At 46.9% G+C, this 25,224-nt stretch overlaps 1 protein-coding gene and 1 long non-coding RNA gene across 7 annotated transcripts in view; one reads left to right on the top strand and one right to left on the bottom strand.

The window, feature by feature from the left end:
- Positions 1–110: 110 nt before the first annotated feature.
- On the top strand, positions 111–3,764 carry LOC137859965 (uncharacterized). Its single transcript, XR_011098690.1, has 2 exons — positions 111–1,020; positions 1,324–3,764. It is a non-coding gene; the product is annotated as an uncharacterized lncRNA (long non-coding RNA).
- Positions 3,023–25,224, bottom strand: part of GBF1 (golgi brefeldin A resistant guanine nucleotide exchange factor 1) — a 101,151-nt gene continuing 78,949 nt past the window's right edge. For 4 of the 6 annotated variants that reach the window (XM_068689618.1, XM_068689621.1, XM_068689623.1 and 1 more), the window contains 25 exons: positions 25,033–25,173; positions 24,421–24,509; positions 21,610–21,812; positions 21,018–21,141; positions 20,611–20,736; positions 19,834–19,916; positions 18,012–18,248; positions 16,988–17,081; positions 15,202–15,378; positions 14,650–14,714; positions 14,399–14,522; positions 13,718–13,789; positions 12,249–12,343; positions 11,641–11,794; positions 11,193–11,415; positions 9,426–9,589; positions 8,870–9,116; positions 8,266–8,465; positions 7,660–7,810; positions 7,175–7,305; positions 6,353–6,454; positions 5,691–5,804; positions 5,297–5,474; positions 4,966–5,103; positions 3,023–4,675 (listed from right to left, as the gene is read on the bottom strand). In XM_068689618.1, the coding sequence (XP_068545719.1) occupies positions 4,389–4,675; positions 4,966–5,103; positions 5,297–5,474; positions 5,691–5,804; positions 6,353–6,454; positions 7,175–7,305; positions 7,660–7,810; positions 8,266–8,465; positions 8,870–9,116; positions 9,426–9,589; positions 11,193–11,415; positions 11,641–11,794; positions 12,249–12,343; positions 13,718–13,789; positions 14,399–14,522; positions 14,650–14,714; positions 15,202–15,378; positions 16,988–17,081; positions 18,012–18,248; positions 19,834–19,916; positions 20,611–20,736; positions 21,018–21,141; positions 21,610–21,812; positions 24,421–24,509; positions 25,033–25,173 (3,719 nt within the window). In that variant the 3' untranslated portion in view covers positions 3,023–4,388. The remainder of the gene's footprint in view (positions 4,676–4,965; positions 5,104–5,296; positions 5,475–5,690; positions 5,805–6,352; positions 6,455–7,174; positions 7,306–7,659; positions 7,811–8,265; positions 8,466–8,869; positions 9,117–9,425; positions 9,590–11,192; positions 11,416–11,640; positions 11,795–12,248; positions 12,344–13,717; positions 13,790–14,398; positions 14,523–14,649; positions 14,715–15,201; positions 15,379–16,987; positions 17,082–18,011; positions 18,249–19,833; positions 19,917–20,610; positions 20,737–21,017; positions 21,142–21,609; positions 21,813–24,420; positions 24,510–25,032; positions 25,174–25,224) is intronic. The other 2 variants (XM_068689619.1, XM_068689624.1) reach the window with 1 other exon arrangement.

The raw sequence follows: 25,224 nt of genomic DNA, 5'->3' as shown, positions 1-25,224 counted from the left end.
CGGGGCACCGGAACGGGCAGCGGCTGGGGGGCTCCGGCCGGGACCCCCCCGTGCCCCCGGCAGCGCCCCGGCTGGCAGGACCCGGCCCCGGCTGGCAGGACCCGGCCCCGGCTGGCAGGACCCGGCCCCGCGGGGAGCACCCCGCTTCGCCGGGCACCCAGCGCGGCTGCCAGCCCCCAGCCCCGCTGCCCCGGGAGCTTTCCGTTTGTGTGAAAGGGAAAAGTTAAACACAGAAGAGGAAGCGTGACTTCCCCTGGCAGCGGTTTAGGAGCAGCAGCCGCGTTGTGCTGCCCGCAGCCCGGCCCCAACACCCCCGCCCGCCCTGCGGCAGCCAGGGGCATGTGGCTGCGGGGCCCAAAGCCTCCCGTGCGGCCAAAGGGTGCAGGTGGCCCTCGGGTCCTGCGGCTGCCGGCACTCCTCCTGCAGCCAGCAGGCACCATCAGGCCGGCCTGGGCCCTGGGAAGAGGGAAAGCAACGCTCCCAGGCCATGCCGCTGGCCCCCTGCTGCCCCCAGCTCAGGTTATACAACCCCGGGCACAGTGCTGCACACTGGGACTTGTAGTCCCTGGAGATCTCCCTAAAAAACTGAAGCCACGCGGGCTCCTCGGAGGCCCAGCATCTTTCCCTGCGCTGTGGCATGGCATTGCCCCCACCTCTCGCTGCAGGACGCAGTGCCCCAGAAGTTTATCTCGTGCTCCCTCACCTGCCTTTGCCTCGCTGCCCGCCGGAGCACAGCGGGCACGACCCTCGCTCCCGGCCCCGTGGTGGTGGCGGCAGGAACAATGCTGCCCAGTGCGGCGGGCACCGCGCCAATGCTGCAGCTGCTGCCGCCTCCAGCAGCCTTTGTGGGGCTGGGATTGTTCCTGGACAATGGGACGGGCAGTGCAAACCCAAGCAGGCTGCTTTGCATGCGCAGGTGGTGCAGAGCAGAGCGGGACGCGTTTTCAGGATGCTTCAGGCTCTAACACCAGCGGGTTTCCCGATGGAGCTCCACAGGTGGCCTCTCCAGGAAGAAGCTAGGTACTGAGGGAAAAGCCGGGTCACTTTGGGATGACTCCTCTCTGAAATCACCGAGTACGCTTAGCACACGGCCTTTTTTTTCTGTTGTTAATACTGAATCCGAGTAAAAGCAGCCTTGCTTCAGATTCTGCACTTACAAATTTACATTTTCAGCATCAAATTTACATTTTTCAGCCAGAGCTTATCTTTTAAATAGGGCTTTCTCGTGTTAGAAGGCTTCTTACTGAGGACAACACCAGCTCCACAGTAAGCCCTTCTATTGACATATGCTGATTACTGACATTTATTCCTGCTCTCTTTCAGCTGCGGAAGTTCTTGATGTACATTGGAACAGCAAGAGGCAAGCAAACCCAAACTACTGTGATGTCTGTCCAGCATCCTCTGGAACAACAGTGAGTCAGACCCGTAAAAATGAGAAAGAAGTCCAAGTCTAGCAGAAGTGGATGCTGGGACGAACTCGAACGCTAGGGCTGTGACCACCCCTGCTCACCAGCAGCCGCTGGCAGCACGGCTGTTGTGTAATTCGAGTTACAGAGAAAAGGCAGGAGACCTGATCGATAAAACTGTAGGTATCACACAGCAAGTGCTACCTGTCAGACGATCCTTGATCTCCTCTGAGCTCACACTAAAACAATTTTTTTTTTTCCCGTAACACTTGAAGCCTCTTTCTTGCAAAATCCAAACAATGCTGAAATAAATTTCTCTATTTTTCAGCCCATTCCTATTTGCACTTTAGTGGAAACTGTTTAAAGTGCAATTTGGTCTTTCCATCCTACATTCTTTACATTCCAGCCCCATTTCCTGCAGTTTCCTCGCGTAGCTTTTGCTTTGCACCACGATTGTCTGAGTTAGGATGCAGGGATCTAGGTACAAATCGGGTTTGCAAAGTTTAAAATGCAGCATCCTCAAAACATCTCAAGGCAACAGGAAAAACTGGGCTGTGCCAGTAAATGACAGCAGTCCAAGAAGTCAAAGCACTGTCCAGGGATCAGAGGGCAGCAGTGCTGACATAAAAGCACTTTAGAGTTGAGCAATGGCTTATGAAGAGTTAATCATCTAAAGGCTTCAGCAAGCGGTTTGGAGACAGCTTAGAAAAACAGAGCTGTAAATAGAAGTCAAGCCTTGAAAACACAGGACAGAGAGGTGGGCTGGACAGAGCACCATGGGCAGGCAGGGCAAGGGCTCAAATGCATGAAGGAAGGTGTCTAAGGGCAGGAGGGACACCACGGCTTTGGCAGTGGAGCGTGAGGAAGGGAAGGTTACAGGAATAAAAGTATTCAGGGAATGGTAGAATCAGGGAAAGATAACCAGGATTTATTAACGGGGCTTTCCTAGCATGCACATCACATTTCCATTACGCAATACTTAGACCTTTGACCATGAAATTCAAACAAACTCAGAAGTTTTAAAACTCCTTATTAAGCCCATAGGAATCCTCTGGAATCCTTCTGATAGGGAAGGCATCAGTGCCTCGCACAGCTCTGAAGACACCGTGTGGGTCTTGCCTCAACAAAGCAGAAAATATCAGCAGGGAAGTATCTGTGGCTGCCCACAGGAATAGCCCTAGAAGGCTCCGGGATCTCATGCCCTCACCAAGTCAGAGTCCTGTCAGAGGAAATGAGGATTTCTCCCTCATCAGAGGGAAAAGCCTCCTTTCTCTGAAGTGAGGCAGGCTGTCACCGAGGTCTCTGTTCTGGCTGCGTGCCACGATGCCGCAGGGCATCTGCTCTCCAGCCCTCGTTTCTGTCCTCAGTCCTGGCTCTGCATGAGCACGCACCATTACACCGGAGATCTTACAGCTGACACCGTAGTGCTGCCACGAGAGCAAGAGCAGCCTTAGTTCTTACAGCTCTGCCTTGACCTTGGGGGAACCATTCCTGCTTAGCCTCCACCGCAGCCTCCCGGCTGAGCAGAGCACAGCACCTTAACAAGAAACCTCTCCGCTTGTCCCAGAGCTCTGGGCCACGGAACCACAACAGGAAAGGAGCGCAACACCGCAGCGTTCATTTACAGGATGTATTTATTACACTGTAAAAAGTCCATTGGATTCGTAAGCCATTTACTCCGTATGTACACTGGCTGTGCTGCCACCCCAGCATTAGGTTCCTCTCGGTACAGCACACGCTGGGTTGGAGTCAGCGCCCACGCCCCTCCCACTCACCCGTGGGATTTCTGAAGCTGGTATTACTGAGTTTAGCCAACCAATTTAGAGGAGGAAGAACTGAGATGCAGTGCCTGCCAAGCAGCCAGCTCTGCTTTGGGCACAAGGGGATGGAAGAGCAGGACACCCCTGCTGCATGGCAGAAGCACAGGAATGACTACCAGGGGCTTGTGCTGACTTCAGTTGCAGGAACACCCTAGGTGGAGAAGAAGGTGGGCACCCAACAACCAGAAGATGCAGAAGGGTACAATCGTGGCAGGAGCTTCCAAGAGAAAGCTGCTCCTCCTAGCAGCAGGTGCCACAGATCCCAACATCTTCTCCAGCTGAAGAGAGGGCAGCCCTGGGGCTGGACACTAAGAGGCCGATGCAGCAAGTGGTAGAAAACACGGCACTGCTGTGCACCCCATGGGGAGGAGCTCCCCAAATGCTGCTTGAGAGATGGCCACGGTGCTCTGCTCTCAGCTCACAGGGCTCTGCCTTTCCCTCTCATCTGCTTAACTAGGCAGGGCCCTCTGAATTTGCTCCCTCCAACCAGAAAGCCTGATTATGTTTGCAGGACGAGGTGGGGAAGGCAGTGCTGTGCCTAGCAGGCTGCCCCGCTCCCTACCTGGTTAGGGGATTGCTGTGATCCACGCTGCAGAAGGAAAGTGTGTGGCTACAGCAGACAAGAAGCCCTACATCGCAAGCTGGGAACTACGCTGCAAGCAATCACCTAGGCAAAATTCTCAACCTGCTGAGCCCAGGCATGCCCAGAGCCCGAATAAAGCAGTGCGACCAGAAGCGTGGGCAGGGAAGGTAGGGAACAGCTGGGGAATTGTCCAGGGACTGGACTGAACCACCTGAGAGGCGGTCTCGTAGCGCTGCCCCTCTCTGGTGTTAGAGCAAGGATTTTTCCCTCTTCGCCAGATGACGTGGTGGCAGCTTGGTCCCAGGCTGCTGGGTGGGGGAGTCGCCTGGTCCCTGAGATTGTGAAGGCAGGAAGGAACTGGTCAGCGGAACTGGACACCAAGAAGGCTGCAGTCAGGGGTTTGGGGGCAGTTGCCACAAGAAGGGAACAAATGTGATGTGCTCCGGGGGACTGCGGCAGCTGCCCTTCTGCTCAGGTTAGCATCATCTTCTAAAACAAACATGCTCACTACCAGAGAACGTTTGGCCAGCATCCTCTACCCAGAGCTTCCTCAGCGGACAGTTCTTGCACACCCTCAAGCTAATTGACTTCAGAGGTTGTCATGGGGTCAGTGGGCCGTGGAGTAGCTAAGAGAGGAACAGGAGAGGTGGCTTCTATTAGGGCTGGGTTGAGAATGATTGGCAGAGTCATAGGCGGCACCCCAACCTGCAGGGGGGAGGCCAGGGGCTGCAGGATGAGTGGTGGCTGTGCTGTTGTAGGAGGTACATCTGCAGCGGGGCTTGCCTTGGTTGGAGCTGATGCTGTGAAAGGAGGAGAGGCAGAGGTGCTGATGCTGGGTGATGCAGGTGCAGTGGCTCTCTCAGACTCTGCAAGAAGGAAGAGACAAAAATACAGCTTTACATGGGCCTGGACAAAGCCAAGCCAAGCCAGGCTAAGGGTCAGCTCAAGGACCTTTTCAGACTTTCCCCATCCATGTGCCTTCACAAAGGGCCTTGAGAAGCAGGTGCCAATCACAGGCGTTCTGCCCCAGCCTCTGCCTCCCGTAACCTCAGCAAGAAGGCCACAACCAACCCATTTAGAAGCAGGATCAACAGCACAAGACAACTGGCCTCTCTAGATCATGCTAAAGCAAGGAAAAACAAATCCATGGCCTCACCAGTGGCACCCATTTCACAGGGCTTCTCCAAAGGTCCTGTGTGGGTGGCTGACCTCACATCCCCCACAGGAGAAGGGGGCAGGGCAGATGCTATCGATTTCTGAGGATGTTGCTCCATTGGTACGCTGGGGACGGGATCTAGGAAAACAAACAAACAGTGAGACCACACACCAGCCTGCTCCCTCCTTTTGCCTACCCTCCGTTTGCCCTCCTCGTGCCAAGCTCTGCCCCTATCATCTCAGCACCATCCAGGCACTAGGGCAGCTAGGTTCCACAAGGTGCAGGCGCTGGGCCCAAGACCCATCTTTTAACGTTTCTCATCCCCTTGTACCTTGGATGACTGTCTGTTTGAAGAGCTCATCTCGAAGCCTAGGTAAGAAGCAGTCAATCCGCTCCCAGGTGATCTCCCAGAGATCCGAGTATCCCGTCCGTGAGTCAGCACTGTGGAATATCCCAGCCGTATCCATTACAAGCAGCATATTCTTCAGAGATTCTGGGATGGCCTCCAGCTGTAATCAGAGACACTCCTCAGGACACAGAGGTGGGACAAAGTAATGAAGAATGGCCCAAAACAGCTGATGGGCCACAATGGAAACAGGCCAAAGGGAGACACCATGGAACAAAATGGTTTTGTAAGGGTTAAAAGGCTAAAAAAAAAAGACTTAAAAGGTTAAAGTCCATGAATGGTTGCTCAAAGTGCTGCAGCATCACTTTCAGCACCTTACCAGTAAGTCACTGGAGCCAGCATGCATGTATTTGTCCATGAAGTCCAGGATTGTCAGCCACAGGGCAGCAAAAGTGGTCAGCGAGAGCAACGGGGAAAGATGCTGTAGGAACACCTAGAAAAGAACACAGCTACTGTCAACAAGCAGTATCAGGGCTGCTGCTCAAGGCTTGACAAGCTTATTGCGCAAATCCAAAATTCCCCCTCCTTGTTGTTGCCAGGAGCATGCACAGGCCAAACCCAAGGATGCCAGGGGCCTCCTTTCTGAGCTGCATAAGCAGAGGAGTGGGTCTTGTCTCTGTTGCCTGAGACCACTCAAGTCTAAATCACCAGTTCTTCCAGCCCTTCTGGCTTCTACTTTCAACGTGCATCATTCCACCACTGGAACAGCCTGCCTTCAGCTAATGTTGAGCTGAAATACTTCATTGTTCGTAAAGTCACCAACTCCTTCCTGACAGCTTTTCTGAAGCCCAGAATCATGGAGACAGTTCTGGAAAGAAGGCAAGTCCCAGCAGGAGAAGGTGGTGGAGATGCACAGCACTGACGACCATCAGACTAGCAAAATGCCACCCATCTGGGTCGGAGATGCTGAGTAACAAACAGTTTGCTCCTCTTAATGCACATGCTCTCCCTTGAGCTTTCAGACAGCAGAAGCAAGCTCACCTTGGAGAGTAGTGTTGAGGCTCTCATCCTAGTCTCTTCCATCCCACCGACATCAGCCGGACTGATGTTCTCGAGGAGCTTGGTTAGCAGAGGAAACAGCACCTGTTGGATCAGACACTGATATTTTTAGTTGAAAAATGATAGATGAGATTTTCACGAGAAATCTTAAATGAGAAGATGACTTTTGGGACTGGTTTCTAGACAAAAGAGCGCGGGAGAAGCAGTTAGGGATGGAAACTTCAGCCTGGAGAAGAGAAGGCTCCGGGGAGACCTTATAACATCTTTCTAACGCCTAAAGGGGGCCTGCAGGAAAGCTGGGGGGGGCTCTTTATCAGAGACTGTAATGACAGGATGAGTAATGGCTTTAAACTAAAAGAGGGTATATTTAAATTTAATATAAGGAAGAAATTCTTTACTGTGAAGATGGTGAGGAACTGGAACAGGTTGCCCAAAGAAGCTGTGGATGCCCCATCCCTGGAGGTGTTCACGGTCAGGTTGAACAGGGCTTTGAGCAACACGATCTAGTGGAAGGTGTCCCTGTCCACAGCAGAGGGGGTGGCATTAGACGATCTTTAGGATCCCTTCCTTCCCCAACTATTCTACGATTCTGTGATTCTATTAAGTGTGTGGACTGATTTCCAAGAGGCTCTATCAGAAGAGAACTTTTTACAGGAGCGAAGTAGGGAAAGACTTGTCTATTACAGTGAACAGACTGCTCAACAAGACGGTGATGAAGTAGGACACCATTCTGCCAATCCTACAGAGCTTGCTCTTCATGACAGCACTGACCTGCCTGCACGCCCAACCCAGCCAGGAGGTTACCTTGTTGAAGCAGGACTCCCACTCCAGGGCATCCAGGGCCTGCAGGTCATGTACCAGGAGGGCCCGCTGCAAGTAAGTGAGTGCCTGCATCCGTACCTGACGTCGGGCATCACAGCACAGCCAGGCAATACCTGCGAGAGAAGGATCCAGTGTAGAGCCCACAGAGAAAGTGTCTCATTCCCACTCCCCCAGCCTAAGGTGAAAAGATTAATGAAGACCAAACACTCTGGGGCAGGGGGAAGGATTATACTTGTTCCAGGTCACAGACTTGGAACCTACTGTCAGGTCGAGAAGTAAGCTGGCAGCTAACTCATGTTAAAGATACCTTCCTGAATCTGACCCAAGTTCTTAATCCAATTACAGCAGACCCTAAAAACAGCCTCTGCCTGCTTTCTGCAGTTAACTCCTGGCTCCTCAAATGTCCTGAGTGCTGCCTTATATTGGAAGTCTCTTTGCCCACTCTCATCACAAGGGGATGACTTTACCCTGTAGCAAAGGACACCAGCAGTTGGACCACAGTGTTCGGGAATCTGCTTCGATTTTCCTCCCTGCAGGCTCTAGATGGCGTTGCTCCTCTGCCCAGGAGCTGTAGATGGTAGCAGCTCGCGTGTGCAAGGTGTGCATGAGGTCCAGGAGCTGCAAGTCAAGCATCACATTAAGCAACACACGGTACTTGAATTCTTCAGTCAAACCTGGTCTCTACTCTTCCCCAAACCAATGCTCAGAGGATGTCTTTTTCGTGGGCTCTCCTCTCTCCACAAGCTCACATGCCCTGTCAGACTCCACACTATCTCCCACGGGGACCTCTACTCTCCAAATGGCCTTGATCCACATTTATCATACCTTCTACAGTGACTCAGTTCCAGGCACCCACCCTCCTGGCTTTCCACTGCTCTTTTGCTTTTGCCTGCCCAAACTGCAGTCTTCCCCTCTCACTGCAGAGCTACACACTGCCACCAGACCTACCTTTCGCTATTCAGTGTCCACTAACCCAGGATGCAGCCTCCCTTCCCCTCCTGAAAGATCCCAGCGACTCCTTAACAAGGCCCTGAGTATGGGAAAGGAGAGGAGGAAATCCTTGCTATACTTACGTCCTGACTAACCTGTAAAGACACAGTGTGGTAGCTGGCAGGGATGCTCTCATCCTCGTCCTCATCACTGTGCGTGTGGGCCTGGTGCTGGCTCAAGACCCGTGACCGCCGTGTGGAGCTCTCCTTTGGCTTTTTTTTTAACCGACTGGATTTACTATCATGCCTGTGGCTCTTTCCCCTCTTCTCCTGGGACTTGTAGCCTAAAAAGTGAAAGGTGGCAACATACCATATACACACTCCACCACAGAAGGTTCTACCATTCAGTGCATGCAGCAGCCACCTTTCGATATCCCTAGTGGAGGGTTCTGTCCTGTGAAATGACAGCCACCCACTTTAAGAGGTTCCTGGTGCCCTTCAGGAAGAGCATTCTGCAACAACAGGAAGTCACGACTCCTGCTGATCCCTGCTACTTTCACATTAGCTGCAGGTCTCCCCAGTATTCCAGTGACAGGGATAAGAATACAGTCCCTGCTGTCAGCAGGAGCCAGGAAACTTTTCTCACAGCAGAACATTTTCTGGGGGCTGGGGACTCATTCCCCAACAGCACTTCACCCTTCCCTTCACACTGCCTGGCCACCCCAAATCAAATTAAAGGCCATCTTACCCCCATTCAAGCTCGCCTCCACAAAGATGCGGATGGTTTTGACACAGAGCTCAAAGTTCTCGGGTGTCACATGGGCAGCATCTCGCACGATGAAAGACAGAGACTCCACACACTTCATGAGAGATTTTGTGTCATGCGGGCCCAAATCCAGCCCCACAGTCAGGCTGTACTGGTTGACGAGAGGAGACGGCCCCAGCCTATTGAGCCCAGCACTGGGTTTGGAGGTGTCAATGTCATCTTTCCCCACCTGCAGGGCACAGCAAGAGGGTAGTAGGAAAGGTTAGTGTAATAAGCAGTACCTCATGCGCTTGCCAAAAGGGCCTTTCTTCTGAAATGAACAGGTAATGTCATTTCTGTAGCACCCTTTTCCCTTTCATCCACATCTGCCTGCTAGCTTTCTGCTCTGGCTGCATCTCCTCCCCATCCTCCCTTTACACTCACCTCCCTTTACACTTCGCACCACTTAGCTGTATTTTCTACCGTCTTACTCTTTATCTCTCTACCACACACTCTTCTCAAAGCCATGGCAGGCACCAGAAGCCCCTTGGTTCCTCACCACTAGCCAGCCGCTGTTCATCATATCCACATCTGTCACTGAGCGGTGCATCTTGCCTGGCTTCCCATGGTCTGTGTACACCTCCGAGTCAGAGGTGTAGCCACGATCCAGGCTCATGTCACTTGGATGATAGGAGGAGGAGACCTCACTGTCCGACTGTGCACCTTGAAGACAAAAGGTATGGGTTTTGAGAGAATGAACTTGGAAGAGCAGCCGTGGGTAAGGGAGAAGCAATCCAGATCACCATCAGCCTACAACCACGTGTGGGCCCTGGAAGAATCTGGGCCAGGGCTCTCCTCCTGGGAAAGAACAACTGTGATAGGAACATGCACAGGAGACAACAGGAAACACAAATCTTGGGCAATGTTTCTTCCCTGTAGGTACAACACCTGGCTTTCCCCTTCAGAGGAAGGGGACTCCTCATTCTCTGCTGAGTTGCTTGTCAACTTGACCGTGGATTTAAAAGAGCAGAGTCCAATGCTTTGGGCCTGGAGGGAGAATCAGATGTACCACACGTTTTAAGAACTACTGGAGGTGCTAGGTTCAGCCAAAGCAACTCCTGAAGTGCAACACAGAATGACACAGCTCACATGCCTGAGGTCAGGCAGGCAGCTCCACGCTAATACAGGTAAAGTATTTCTCACAGACAACAATCCACTTTAGCTTGTTCTACACCTGTCAGATGTACCTGCTCTGAACTTCAGGATAACTTTAAAATTCACATGTTCAAAACACATAAATCCTTGCAAGGGCCAAATTTAAGGCACTGACATTAATGTTGTTTTCAGAAAAAAATTATTTTCTTGATCATTCAACATTATCTAGAAACGCAACCAGCACAGAGAAAGACTTGCTGTGAATACAATGTACCAAACGCTTTCAGGAGGTAAATGCTTTGATTTGCAAGGTGTCACAAGCAAGTAGTTTGCTCAAGCAGCAAAGACAGAAGCGGTAAAAAAGAGCTGGGAGAAAACAACCTAGGATTAGCCCCAGAAGGCAAAGGCCACAGGGATTTTGTAAGATCAGGTTTTCCCAAGCTGTTTAGCATAATGGATCAGGACTTAGCAAGGAAGTTCTAGAAAAGGCAGTGAGGAAAACAAAGTCTTCTAGGAAAGTACTTTTTTTGATGTTTGCTTTAAAAGTCTGAAGCTGTCAGCCTCAAATACACTGCCAGCTGGCTGAAGTGGAACGGGAACAGTTTGCTGAAAAGACAGTGCTCTAGCATAGTCGAGAGAAGTGGAAAACATTGGGTTGGTCTTGCGGGCATGACTCAGGCACTCTGAACACAACTGGATTTGGAAATAGAAGTTTAAATAACAATTCCATTTACAAGATCCTTAAAAGAAGGGACAGAAAGGAATCAGTCCCATAAAACAGGAACAACAGCTGGGTTTACATTACACACCCGGATGAGAGATTAAGTCTATATTAGCCATGGCACCAGACCACAAGCACCAAAAAACGTTCCTTGGGGCAGAGCAAAGACCTTCTAGGGCTGCTACAACCGCTATCAGTTTTCCTCCCACTGCTCCCCCAGGGACTAGCACCTGGACTGCTACTCGGAGTACGAAGAGATGGCAGAGTATAGACAGGGACAGACCATGGGGTAGGAGTGAACAGCAGGTGCTGGTCTTTAATCTTCCTAATGTAGTTTAATATCAGCTTTGTTTTCTTGCAGTCCCCTTTGCTAATTGAAAAGCTTGAGGAAGCAGCTGCTTATCTGGCAGGCAGGCATCAGATTTCCTAGCAAAAGCTGGCCTGTCTTACCTGTGTCGTTATCTGCCCTTGCTGTAACCTGCAGGGCTGCAGGCGGCTTCACCCCAGACCCAATACACTCCAGGAGGGTGAAGAGCGTGTACCAGTCATCCCCAGAGTGAATATTGGCAGCGTTGGTCTTCAGCAGCTCATGGAGGCCATAGGCAACCTCATGGCTAACTCTGCACAACACATTTGGCTTCATCATGAGCAGGATACGTAATGAGAGGAGAACCTAGCCACAGAAGGAGACAAAGAACAACAGACCCTATTGTTTACACTCCCTTCTCCAGCTAAGTCCATGTCACTTATTTAGGGCTACTTGTGAGTGCTGTTTGTTGTTACCTGCAGCACGGACAGGCTAAATACGTGTCCGTCCAACAGTGACTGGTTTCCTGTTTTGCCAGGCATAGCCAAAAAAAAAAACAAACCAGCAACTGACCTTCAAAAAATCCCTTACCTGTGCACTGATTTCTTCCCGACGAAGGAGCCGAATTGCCAGCCTCAGCAGCCCCACCACTGCCCTCTCCACCAAGAAGCAGAACTCCATCGCATGGACACAGAGATGATAGAGGTGGTCTCGGACGGTTTGCCAGACACATGTCACACGGTCCCTAGCCACAACAAGGAAGAGGGAAAGGGTAGGGTGAAAGGAGATGAGACAAGCAGAATCCAGCTATTTCTTCCCCCAGAACTCCTCACAACCTGCCACTTCATCACTTTAATGAAAAGCTCCAGCAGAGAGATATACAAACAAGCACACAGAAACAACAAAGCTGTGAAGTTTCTTATTTACTTCATTATGCTCAAAGCAATCAGGTGGGAGAATTCTCCCTCCAGAGTTCAGTTTATGTTCTCCATATCTCAGGATATCAAGCAGTAATTCATGGGTGAATAGTACCTACGTTTGCATATGCTAGGACAGAATTGCTAAGCCCTGAAATTACAGCCACATGCTGCTTCAGTTGGCAAATCAAGCACATAAGGAACTCATTCCCTAGACCCAGGCAGCAGCTGCAGTAAAGCAGGGATATTTACAGTGAATCTGAATGTATTTCAAGGTCATACCTATTCTCTAGCACAATTCTCAGAAGCATCTCCAAGCAGAAGGCAGCATCCTCTTCGTCATATGTCTCCTCATCAGGAGTCACAGAGATTAGAGCCTAGAAAAGCCAAGAAACATTTGTGACTTGCAGCTACTCATAACAGGAGGATCAGTGAGGACCAACAGAATGCTTCAAGTCTGGGCAAAACAGCTCTCTGGTATCTGGGGAGGTCATGCACAGCCCATCAAAAATGCATTGGAGGTCACTGGTCAAGCCAAGTATATGGGAAATCCTATTTTATTATGCAAGATGTAATATTAACTTAAATAATATTAAACTCTGGCAAAGTCTCTCGGGTGGGAAGACTTCTGAAAGCTAGCAGCTTCTTGCTAAGCGTATGTGAAACACAGAAAAGGTAGACATATGTAGGAATGACTACTAATACTGGAGGTGTTCCTCTCAAGCCATCAACTTGCCTATGAAGGGAGAATTCCTGACGTAATAGGAGTAAGAGCAAAATGTTCTGAGATAGCACATGAAAACTCAGTCCCTACTTCCCCAGGTGGGCCAGCAACACACTGGTCTTTGTGCAATCCAAGCAAGAAGTTCCAGTTAAGCTGTTTTAAGTACCATTCTTTGGGTTTTACTTATTTGTCATTTTTATTTTAAAACTTAGTACCTATTGTTCTGAACCTCTGAAGAACACCTTGATAAATAAATCTTTCCTTTCTTTTAGTACAAGTCCCAGTAGTGTCATGAATGAAGCTAGTGAACTGCAAGCACAGTGGCCTGGCGGAACCATAGAATCAGGGAGCACACACTGCTAGCCCGCACAGCATCACTGCAGGGGTTGCACTGTGCTATTTGCTTGTGGAAGTGGTTTCTCTGCTACACATCATCAGGCTTCCAGTGAGCAGCTGGCACATATGTTCCGCACCCTGGAGTGGTCTCAAACTCCACAACAACCTGAGGAGTTACTACCAGTTACTACCATCCTCCCCCAGGGAGATGAGCTTGTCTAGCCCAAAGGCTAGTGAGCCCAGCCTTGTTATGTCTCCCACCACAGCCAGGTATCACTCTATCTGAGGGCACACAGTCAAGTATTTCTGATCAACTCTTGTCTCTAAACTGGCCTTTTACAATGTTCTCATTAGGCACACGGCACACCAGAAAAGGTGTGAAAAAGCACAGCTCATGGTTTCAGTTCCTACACAGAACTACAAATACTTTCAAACACTTCCTGTAATCTTCTGAAGACTTTCAGAATGCATTCCACAATTTAATGTCGCCTGCTGCTGCTAAGGAAATTGTGTCTGCCTGCAGAGAAGTTGCATGTAAAAACCAAACTAAAGGCTGGTTTCATATCCAAAATAGGCTCAAGACATCCTCTGAGGCCAGAGGAGCTATGTGAGTACACAGCACACATCCACGATTGCTCACAGCATACTTGCTCCACTACCAGTCCAGTCCTTTGCCTGGTATCTTTCTCACCTTCATCAGCTCCTGGAGGGATTCGAGTTGGAGGAATTTGCTTTCTGTGATCAATTTCTCAGGATCACATTGCTGCAAAAGATAGAAAAGGGGATGGTAAGTCTAGAGAATGTGGAAAGCATACAAACAGATCCTCCAAAACCACAACTTGCTCCCACAATAGGTATTGAGAATGACTTCAACACAATTACCTGAAGGAAAACTGCCGCCAGCTAGCTCACTACTCGTATAGCAATTACCCCCATCAGACCTGATCTGTGCTAGACATATTTTAACAGATAACTCTTTGCCCCTTAAAAAGAAGCCTTTGCCCACAGGCTGGTCAACCCCCCACTCAGATTTTGTTGGCAACATGTGCTTTCAGACTGTCTTGGAAAAGACTAGTTATTTGAGAGTTTATACATTTGTACTTAATTATCAGAATAAGATGCCAAGGGCAGATCCCAGTTTCTTGTGTGAAATTGTTCCTATTTTTATGTTAGCATGTTTGTACAGCACAGCACATAAGACCCTTTAGCAGGCAATACAATTACACTCCTTTGTAGTTTCTTGTAATTTCCAAGTCCTCCTGAACCTGCCCTACTGCCCAGAAGCATGCATATTTAATACTTCTGTTGCCTGTTATCCACACGGCATTGTCACCACAAACAAAAGCTCGTTCTTTTACAGCCTGTACATTACCTTTATGCATTCAAGAGCTGCTCGTTTTGCCTCCTGTGTCTCCGTAGATGGCCCTCTCATACCAGATTGCTCTGTCCCACTAAGGGTGAGCCAACTAACAAAACTCAGCACTGTAGATTCACCACTGCAAATTGGAAGACACCAGCATCAGTGAAAAAAACAAAACAAAACAAAAAATCATGCAGTATTATTCCTCCAGCATTGAGGGAGAAAACAAAAAGACGACTGCCTGAGCTACCTGCACCACTCACCGGTTAGATGGTGTCTCCTCACGCTGCAGGTAGATTTTGCCATTGGGATCCACAAAGTCTTCAACCTGGAAGACCGACCAGAAGATGTATACATTCAGTTGCCTACTGGTATGTAGTTTGTTTTCTGTAACGTTTCACTTGGTGATGTAACACCACACCCAACCATCTACCTGTGGCCAGCCAACCTCAGCTCTTCAACCCCTACCTGTACAATGACTCGTCTCCCCCATCTGGCAACGCAAATGCTGTACTTGAATACTTCATGCCTACAGCCTGTCCCTCTTCCATGCAACATTCAAAATTTGGTCAAGTAAAGCAAATACTGGAACTTCTCAAATACCATAAAACGTAAAATGAGAAAAAATGAAACACTGCAAAACAAGCCTGTGTGTAACTTGAACATTATATGATTTGAAGGCTTTCTAGCTCAGCACACACTTTACCAAACCCAGGCCTTTGCAAGAGAGAGCTCCTCCTCTCTGAGCTGGTTCTCTGAAAAGCCAGCTTCCCACTCCCCGAGTCTTCAATTACCCATGAGCTGGCTATTATTACCTCCACCATGGCCTTGGGCAGCAGTTCTGCTCGGAAAAGCTGAAGCATGGCCTCCATGATGTTTTTCCAGCCCTCCCGCAGAATGTCACCGTGGCGATGGGCCAAATGAAACACAGTCTTTGCTGCAATATGGGCCTTGGGATTACTTCCAAAAACAGTCGGCAGGTTCTCAATAGACTGCAGGAAAGAAGAGGGGGTGGTAGTCGGCAAGAGATGTTTCTTTTTCAACAGAAATTAGGGCAGACTGTTCAGATTTGGCTACAGAAAAGACAACAATTCTTTGTACAGGGCTGTGGATAACTAACTCCTCAGCTTACTTTTGCTTTGCACAACAAAGACAAGGTGGCTTACCTGACACAAGCTGAATCACTAAGGCACTCAGACATAAGCTCTTCAAGAACAGCAGTGATACAGAGCATTTTGGAAGTGCTTGCTGAAAACTCACTAATGTTAATTTATTGGGCTATAGGAACTCATTCCAGGATCAAAGCCTTCTATAAAAAGTATCATCACTTGCCTGGAGGCAATCATTATCATTAGAGGTCCAAACTATATCCAAAACTCCTACTGACTTAAAAAGTTACTCTTACCACTAGTTACCAGTAAGTTAATCCCCTCCAGATTCCTTTCTATTCCTCTTTTTTCATCCAAAACATGCACAGCAATTGCAGCGCTCAGAGAGGATACCTGATCACCAGGGTGATTTGTCCCAGGAAGCGAATAGCAGTTAAATAACACTTTGCTGTTCCTCTCTTGCTTTCTAACTGTTGCTTTCTGTTTTGTCTCATCAACCCCTGAAGACGGCCCCTCCTTCTCCCCTTCCACCAGACTGTCTCAAATATTTGTTCAGTTGTCATATTCCACTACTGTCTCCAAGCCCTACAGGAATTTAGGGCAGCAGAAAGTAATTGGTGTGGTTGGAATCTAGCCAAAGATAAGAACTCCCAGCTCTCTTCAAATCCAGAATTCCCTGATTCTACAACATCACCAAAAGACACATTTTCTTAATTTACACAGACCTAGGACTGCTCTAGATTCCACTCTCCCAACTAGATGTGATGCAGCTGGCAATAGCTGGTGCGTCTGAGGGCTTGGTGTAGCTGCTCCTACTGTGTAAATCTGCATCAAACAGTTGTTTCATGGCAGACATGGCTTGTGTTATCAAGGTTTGGTATGCTCGGAGAGAAGATTAAGTATTGCATCTCTACTGTTGTGAGCTGCAGAGGAAGGGGAATCTAAAGCAACCCCATTGCTTTTTTTTTGTCTTCTAATCATCAATCTGGTACTCTTTCACTGCTACCCATGCCAAGATGCAAGAGATATACAACAGCAAGGCCAGACAACACAATTTCCCAATAAAAAGAATGTATGATTTTAGAACAGCCTAATTCCATTAACTGGACTAATTTGTAGGAGTGTTCTTTTTCAGATATCCCTTTAAGGGATTTCAAAGATCACTTATATGTCTTGGTCATTTTAGACCCATGCTTTCAGTCTTGAGTGATCTTCTTCCAGCCCCTGCCTTTTTTTTTTTTTTTTTTTTGGTGGTGTGTGTGGTGCTGGTGGTTATTTTGCAGTTCTATTCTGCTCATGTGGATCTTGCACAAGTTCTCAGAACAATGCTGTGGGTTTCTTTGCAAGTTCTGACCTTAGAAAGGAATTGCTGCCATCTTAGCACAAAGCATGGTCCCCACACACTATCTATCAAAAAACAGTCTGATGCCTGATGAGGAAGAGAGCTCCAACATACTGAAAGCCATACTTCTTTTCCCTCCTTGCAACTTACCTCACTGCTGAGGGCTGTAAACTTGCAGAGAGAAATTATGAGATTGTCAAATACATCACTAAGGCCATAGTGAGCAGAAATCATTGCACATTTCCTGGAGGAGGAAGAAGAAAACAGAAGAAAATGTAATAACTTGGCAGAGAGAAGTCTCTCTACAGATACCTCCTTGTTGATGTTTTAAACCTTCCTCTCCACACACTCATAATATAAACGTATAAAGTCTACTCATGTATACAGCCTACTCTTACAGCAGATAATCACAACCATCCTCAGATCTTGGAACCGATATTCATGTGTGATGATGCAAGGATCACTTTCAAGAAGAAAGTCCAAACAGACGTACCAGCTGCAGCTGAGCCAATACACCTCATTTCATGTCTTGACATAAAAAGTTGCTGACATTTGCAGTAGTGTTGAAGGTTTAGTTTCCAAGAGATCACGGCTACAGTAGCATATTAACAGAGCTTTAAAGCTGCACTTCAGGCATGGTTTGGTCTAAATGCGAGTATGATCAGAGATCATCACAAAACAGTTTCTCACAGGTAGCAAGATTTTAAAATACTGATTGTCTGGGAAATTTAAAAAAAATACAAAAGAAGAAGAGAAAAAAAAATAAAGGCTTCTCATCTCATCTAGCCACAGCTATGGCCACAGGTTTTACCGATATACAAGGATTTTGTCAACATCACTGTGCAAGGTAGGAGTGATATTTTCTGCTCACTTCTAAGCACTACAGCTATGTCAGCAAGTCTTTCAAATGTAATTACACCAGAATTTAAAAATACATACCCCAAAGCACTTTGATTTATTATAATATAGCAATCAAACCAAACAGTGAGTGACACCAAGAAAGGAAGAGATGGGATGAATCAATACAAATGCTAGAAAACTGGAAGAGTGTAGGTCACAATAAAAAGCTCTTCAATTACTCGTAACAGATGGTATTCACTGCGACCTGCCTAGCAGGCAGATGTGAGGCAATGGTCACACTAACTTTTCTGGGTTTCATGAATGCAGGAGTTACCTGAAACCAGAGATAGCCTTCTGGATGATTGTTTCTTCTAAGCTCTTGTCAAAAACATAAGAAAGTGCTGCAATGGTTGGCCCCCATGTCATGGTAAAGAGATCATGATCATAGCTTCCAGGAGGCACATGGAGAAATATTCCCTCATCAGTGGCACCACGATGTAGCAGGACATTCCAGATATAGTTTTCCTTCACCAGGCCCGTCTGTTCTTCTGGCATCACTATCTCATCATTTCTACAAGGAAGGCAGGCAGAAAGGTTGAATTTTTAATTCTGAGCCAAACCTAACATTTACACAGTGCCTTTTGCTACATGGTCCCAAAGCTAAGTGATACCTACTCTGAAGTGATTTTGCCAGCTCCTGAAACATTCTCTTTTCTGAGGTCTGCCTGCTTCCCTTGCCCCTCTCTCCAATACCTTTGATACAAAGTGCAGTGTCTCTCAGGAGCACTTAGTAACTACTGTGTAAGGACACTACTGAAGCAGCAGCTACCTAATACTACAGGTGGAAAATACAGTATCTACTAGAGTTAAATGATGGAAAACTTTGGACAGCACACTAGCACAGCTTCACCCCTCACCCCCTTAGAGCACTCAGCACATCTCATTATTCTCAGATGAAAAAACTGTTATATCATTGCAGTCAAAGTAGGCATGAGTATCTATGTATAAGAATAATGCAAGTATTTATATGCATTATTATGTACAGATTACAGTCTTATCTCTTCCCCCACCGAAAAAAAAACCTGTCCCCCACAAACAGTCTCAACTATGACACTGCGGCCATCTCTTTGAGCAATTCTGGAATGATGTATCAATTGTTTTAGCCATCAAACATACTGAAAAGGCTAAAGTATCCGGTGAAGGGAGGATAGATGCGAATAGACTGGAACAGAGGCACTACATCACTGAAAGATAAGAAGAAAATTCTCAAGGTACTGCTAAAAAGACATTAAGAACACCCTTGGGGAGACACTAATCAAAACCAGAGCTCTATTTGAAAGCTTGAGTCATGTCTCGAAGAATTTCTAGATATTCAGTACAGGCAGCATTCCCACCTTCCTGAAGCGGGCTCAAGAGAGAAGTCAAGCACACTGCCCTGCTTCCAGCATGAGCCATTGCTTGCAACTGCAGGCTGAAAGCAGCTGAGATTCAGAGTCACATCTTGTCTCCTGAGAGATGTAATCCTCTCAGCTTCAAGTTGGCAGTGTCTGGATTTACTGATAAGGCAGATTTCTGAGCTACTGCTGAAACTCCCCACCCACAGGTAGTCTACACCCAAAAGGGCCTCAGCCACCAGAAATTCTTCCCAATTACTGGGAGGGTGCCAAAAGCTTCAGGGGTGGCAGAAGAGATTGGGTGCACACAGCAACTTCATATGAAAACCTCAAAAGCTTTTGAAATGAAATATTAAACTGAGACCTGGATATGTTATGTCAGAGCAACATTGCTGTCCTTGGGATGAATTGCTAGCTCTGGCACTGCATAAAAAGTTCTGAAGAAGCCTAAAGGCTTAGCCTGGAGGACAGCGGTTTCTTAGATAGAGCATTTCACTAGTGCTCAGACATTCTTTTCCATATTGGTATAAGATGTATTTTTTTAACATTAGCTAAAGCTCTGTGGATTAAAATACCATGGCAGGAATCCAAAGATACAAATCCACTGCAATTACTATGACAGGCTTGTTACTCCAGCCCCATATGGAGCTGGAAGGTGGTTTGAAGCAAACATCATCAGTGAGCCTCCTTTCAGTGCTCTCTGGAGGCCAAACAACTCTAGTTTGCTCTCTGTATACAAGGAGATGACAGGTTGATTCTTACTTGATGGCATGGTACATGTCTTCCAATATGTCCTGTTCAAAGTCTTTGCCTCCATTCACACCTTTCAGGTTCTTCCGAAACTCCTGTGGGGAAAAAAAATAATACCAATGTAACTCCCCTAGTATATCCACCTTGAACTGCTTGGCTGCACTCAGTTCTCCACTTGCTTTCCATGGGACCAGGAGCAGATTTGGCTGTATTCTTCAACACGCAGCCTCAAAGTTCAAAGATTCAATGCTATTCTTAGTGGTGTGGTAGTGTGCAGCAGCCCGTCCCATCTCTATTCTTTCAGCGTGAGCAAACAGAACACATACTTAGCTGAGGCTGGACAACAGAATGACAGGTCTGTACCAGCACACTGATACTCAAAGGACTTGACCCCTCTCAAAGCCCCCAACAGTTCAACAAGCTTCTCATTCTTACTACGACTTAGGATACAGTATGTTAAAATAAAGAGGCACCTTGACTAACTTGGCACGTTGTCTGCTAAGCTTAGCATTTCTTCAGGCTGTCCTTCACCCCCAGCCCTCCTCTCCAACTGTACTCAACCTCAGTGCTGCACACCAGCATATTGCATATGAGTTATGAATGCCAGGAAAAAAAACAGACAAAAAACAAAACAAAACCACACACACAGAAAACCAACAAACAAACAAAAAAGAAACAAACAAAACAACAAAAAAAAAAAACACAAAAGAGAATGCCATTGAGATAAAATCAGATACTGTACTTCTATCAAAACAAGAGAAGACAGGTGCCTACACTGCCAATACCCACCTCCAGAGTCATTGGGACATTCTGCTTGCGGACATTATGGTTGTGCTGGTCAGTGTTCAGCATAATAACTGCATAGGCCAGGGCAAAGCAGGCATCACTATTAGCAAACGGGGACCCATTTGATTTCTGAAAGGCAAATATATACACAGATCAGTCCCACATTAACAAGGATGTATCAGTGACCAAGAGAAGCATTTTCCCACCCGCAGTACTGAATCATCTCCGGAACAAACAAAAAACCCGAGGCTCTGGCTCCAGCTTCCTAAAAGCGCCCTGGAAATCTACATGTCACTGCTATCTCCTACAAAACAACAGCTGCTGCCTGCAGGACACAGTAAGCTTCTACAGGCAGTTTGATCTGTCATGTCCAACATGGTGTTTGAGCTTTCTGCCCACCAAGTACACACCCTCCAATGTTCTGTGAATGCTTCCAACAGTCTCTGGATTACGGGTGCCTCTCCTGGTAACCTGAAGGCCTCTAGATAAAGTCGTAAAGCTTCATCCAGCCTTAAACCTTGGAAGCTGAAAGTCCTGCAAGAAGAATGAATTGTAATGAGAAACAAACACAATGGGAAAGGTAGGACAAGCTTACTGACTACAGTCTTGTTTGGTTCAGCATTGGAATGCCAGATGTCACAGAGAACAGACAGTAAAGAGGGAAGGGTGAGGAACAAAGAAAAAGACCATGAATAGGCCAAACAACATAGAACCACTGATAATTATACAAGTTATTAACTACATCATTTTCTCTGCAGTCTTCACAGAGACTGGCCTCTACCGAAAGAAGTTTGGGTGTCACGCTATCATGCTCACCTAAGGTGCTACCCATTTGCAAGAGATGCATAGAATCATTCTGTGATTAAGGCATATTGATACACAGAGAGCTAAGTGACACAGAGCCCATGCCTCCAGGAACTACTGCTGTACTGCATTTTAATTTAACACTGAGCTCTCAGCTTTCACCCTTTCATGAGTAAAGGGATATGGAAAGACACTCACCCAACAAAGCTTTCCAGCAAGTCTATGTTCTTACGGTCACTCACAAATTCCCCAATCATCTTCTTGTCCAGGCGAGGATTTTCCCGTAGCCACCTGGCCACCTCGTTGTTGTCAATGGGGGTGGCAAGAAGGTTCTTCTCCTGCAGAAACTGTATCCCTTTCTTCGGCTTTTGGTTGAACTGCTCTGTGCCAGTTATCAGGAGCTGAAGACAACATTCTCATAATTACAAGCTTGAAGTGCATCATTTCTTATTTTAAATTGTTCTTACATTTGAATCAAAAGCAAATAGATTAACCTTAGCATGATAAAGTTTACTGTACTGTGTGAGTGGGAAAGGCTAACCAAGATCAGAAAACCTGCATCCATCACAAGAATTCAGTATCAAGTCATACTGAATGGAGCACACATGAGCTGCCATCTTTGAAAAGCTTTAAGTTTCACTGAGCAATTAGCTCTGCTACTCCAAAAGCCTCAACAAAGCAGAGGAAAAGTCTTTGATGAACCTCAAACATGTTGAAAAGATCGGCTCTACCCAGCTACAATGGCATTACTGCTGCATGTCCTTGTCTGTCTCCTTTGGCTCCAGACTCTTGTACTCTACCTCACTGCGTGACATGCAGCAAGAATCCTCAGCTTTTATGCAGCTGCTGAAAGAAGTGCTGCAAAAGCCTAAGAACTAGACAGCACCCTGCAAATGAGACATGCTCCCGACAACATCTGGTGCTCCTGCATGGCAAGGCTATCTGTAGGCAGAGAAGAACAGGAGCATTTTTGGTTTTGAAGGGAAGTCAACTGCTCTTCCCTGCCTAATTCTTATTTTAAGAAACTAGATAGTACCACAGTCTGTGTAATAAAACACCCGACTGAGAAAGGGTTAACCGAAGGTTCTGTTGGTGTTCAAAAAAACCCAAAGCACAAACAACTGTATGAACTTTACTAAGCGCCAGAATAAATGTCAGTTCCCCATTAGCTCCTATCACGATCAAACTGCTAGTGATGACCTAGTGAACTAAATTCGTGACCATCATGACTACTAGCTCCCCTGGGTTCTCAGTAACTCAGAAGCAACCAGTCTTCTGTTTTCTGCTTCCCTGCGAGCATACCTGCGTGAACAGCCTCAGGTTGCAGTGAAACACACAGATCCTGAAACACAGGGACCCAGTGAGGGCATAACAAAACAACACCCATGTGCTGCCCCAGTGTGACAGGCCTGGAGGGACTCTATGACACTACAAGCATTTTTGTTCAGGAATAAATCCTGTAACACAACCCCGAGGGTATTGTATTGTTATACAGCACATAACAACAGAACGTGTTTTATTTCTTAAGACCATCCGAAAGGAAATTAGACTGCTGGCAGTTTATACTGCATTTATAATCATGTCAGTCCTGTGCTTCTGAGCTTCTGGGCATTGCTTTTGGAAACATACAAGAAACCTTTCCATTCAATGCATAATTTGCTCTCTGCTTTTATTCAGCAGATTTTTTTTTCCTCCAGTACTTCAGAGGTTAAAGGAAGCAGAACAAGCTGGTGCCATGTCAGCATCAACATTTCTGAAGTTGAATGTTTAGTGTGCTCTGTTGACATGCTCAGGATGAAATCATTACCAGATTTAGCATCAGGAAAGGATTTAGCATCTGGGCAAACTAACAGATTTACGCATGTCTTTCTGCCCTCTGCTGTAGTGTAAGGCACTGTCCTTTTTCTAGAAGCACCTGGAACTTTCTTTAAGGAACTCCCAGCCATTGCTGGGACCAGCCACTGGCAATGCTCTTGATTTCTCCTAACCTTGTTTTCCAACACAGTAAAGCTGGAGTCTTAAGAGAGGCTTTTGGTTAGAACAATGAAAGCACTATACAGGCTCCTTCCTCGACAACAGGCTTCCACACAAAATCCAACAGCTAGGCTGCCTTGAAAACTAAATTTAATGCAAAACAAAAGGTTACAAACAAAACAGTAACTGAATCAATATTCATTTCTTAGAAATTGGCTAATGCCAAAACTCAGTAGTTCCTCTGAAGACTGTGCTGACAAGCACTTCCCCTGATGTGCCTTTTGGCTCAGCGTTACCCCACAGCAGCACTGCCCTGTAGGTAAAGAACTGAGCTCCTCAGTACTGCAGTAAACTTCCTGGAGAGAAACTGATGCCTTAAATTACATTCAGATCCAGAGACTGCCAGAGTGGATCACAAAGCAAATTAGTATCCCAGCAGCAGGGGATCTGTTGTGCTTCCTTCAGTATTTTTGTTTAAATAAGTTAAGAAAACATGACCATCTCTGGTCAGAGATGTACAGAGTTAAGAGCGTAGCTTGGAATAATAAGGCTCAAAGAAACAAACATTGTGGCAAAGTCATTCTTTGTCTAATCAAGACAATCTTTTCAGTCATCCTCACAACAAAGCAAACGCAGGAGTAAACGAATCAGCAAGCTAGAATGTCACTTCTATTACCGGCCTCTTAATAGAGTCCCCATTGACAGGTTTGATAAGAGTAGGCAACCTGACCTTTTCGATGTAATTTGCTAATTATCCCCATAAATTAAAACTAGACCCAGCAACTTTCCCACCCAGAAGTCAGATGGACATAGCTTACAAATTGCGCCATAAAATTTCCCCAACACTTCCTGCATCTCAGTAACCAGAACAGATAATAATCAATGCTGTCCCTGAAGTATAGCAGGATTTTCAGTAATTGACTATGTAATTCTTATCAGCAGAGACTGAGATATGACCAGTCATGCAAAGCCCCCATGAGATGGAAAACAAGGAGAACATTCAATGATCCATTTGCAGTATGTTCCCAATCATACCTTCTTTTTGTTCTTAATCTGCATAAGTTCCTGAGGGCTTGGAAGGATGCAAGAAAATCGAGTAGGCTTCTTGGGGACACTCTTCTCAGCTAGAAGGACAAATTGTCATTACAGTCAAGCCTATCCCCAGAGTACCACTCAGCCCACTATCATGTCCCATCACAAGTTTCAGTCATGGAGTCTTGTTGAAATATGCTGCCCCACAAATGACAATCACACTCCTGCTATTCAGCTACTACCACCCACATTTTCTGCAACATAATTACACAGTAGCTTCTTGTTCTGGACAATTTCACACATCCACAAGATTTAATTTTCTGGATGTTGTGGTTGCTTACATTACTCAGAAAGAGCCTTGACTACCTTAAAGTATCAGTACTGTGATGAATTTCACACACTTTGCCCCAAAGTGACCCACCAGATCTACCCCCCTCCCAGAAGAAAACTTAGTAGGCCTATATAGCACAAATATAAAGCAAAGATTCACCACATACTTCTTTCTAATTATGAACACATAATAGCTACAACAGTCTATGGTATAGCAGAACTAGCCAGCAAACATCAGGACCGTTCTCAGTACATACACACAGAGAATCCCACAGAGACTATTACCTGTCTCGTTTCCTCCTTCCAGTTCCATGCAGCCTTGCTTCATCTGGTCAGCCATAAGGCACCCACTGGTAGGAGGACATGCCCCACCTGGCTCTGACACCACACCAGAGGATTTTCCCTCACTGAGCACTCTCTCGTTATCTGTAGAAGTTAAAAACAATACAAAAAGCCACACAAATACATAAGCCAAAG

This window comes from Anas acuta, chromosome 7 (assembly GCF_963932015.1).
Source record: "Anas acuta chromosome 7, bAnaAcu1.1, whole genome shotgun sequence".
Taxonomy (NCBI): Eukaryota; Metazoa; Chordata; class Aves; order Anseriformes; family Anatidae; genus Anas; species Anas acuta.
The sequence above is the reverse complement of the archived record's forward strand: the minus strand, read 5'-3'. Positions and strand labels throughout refer to the sequence as shown.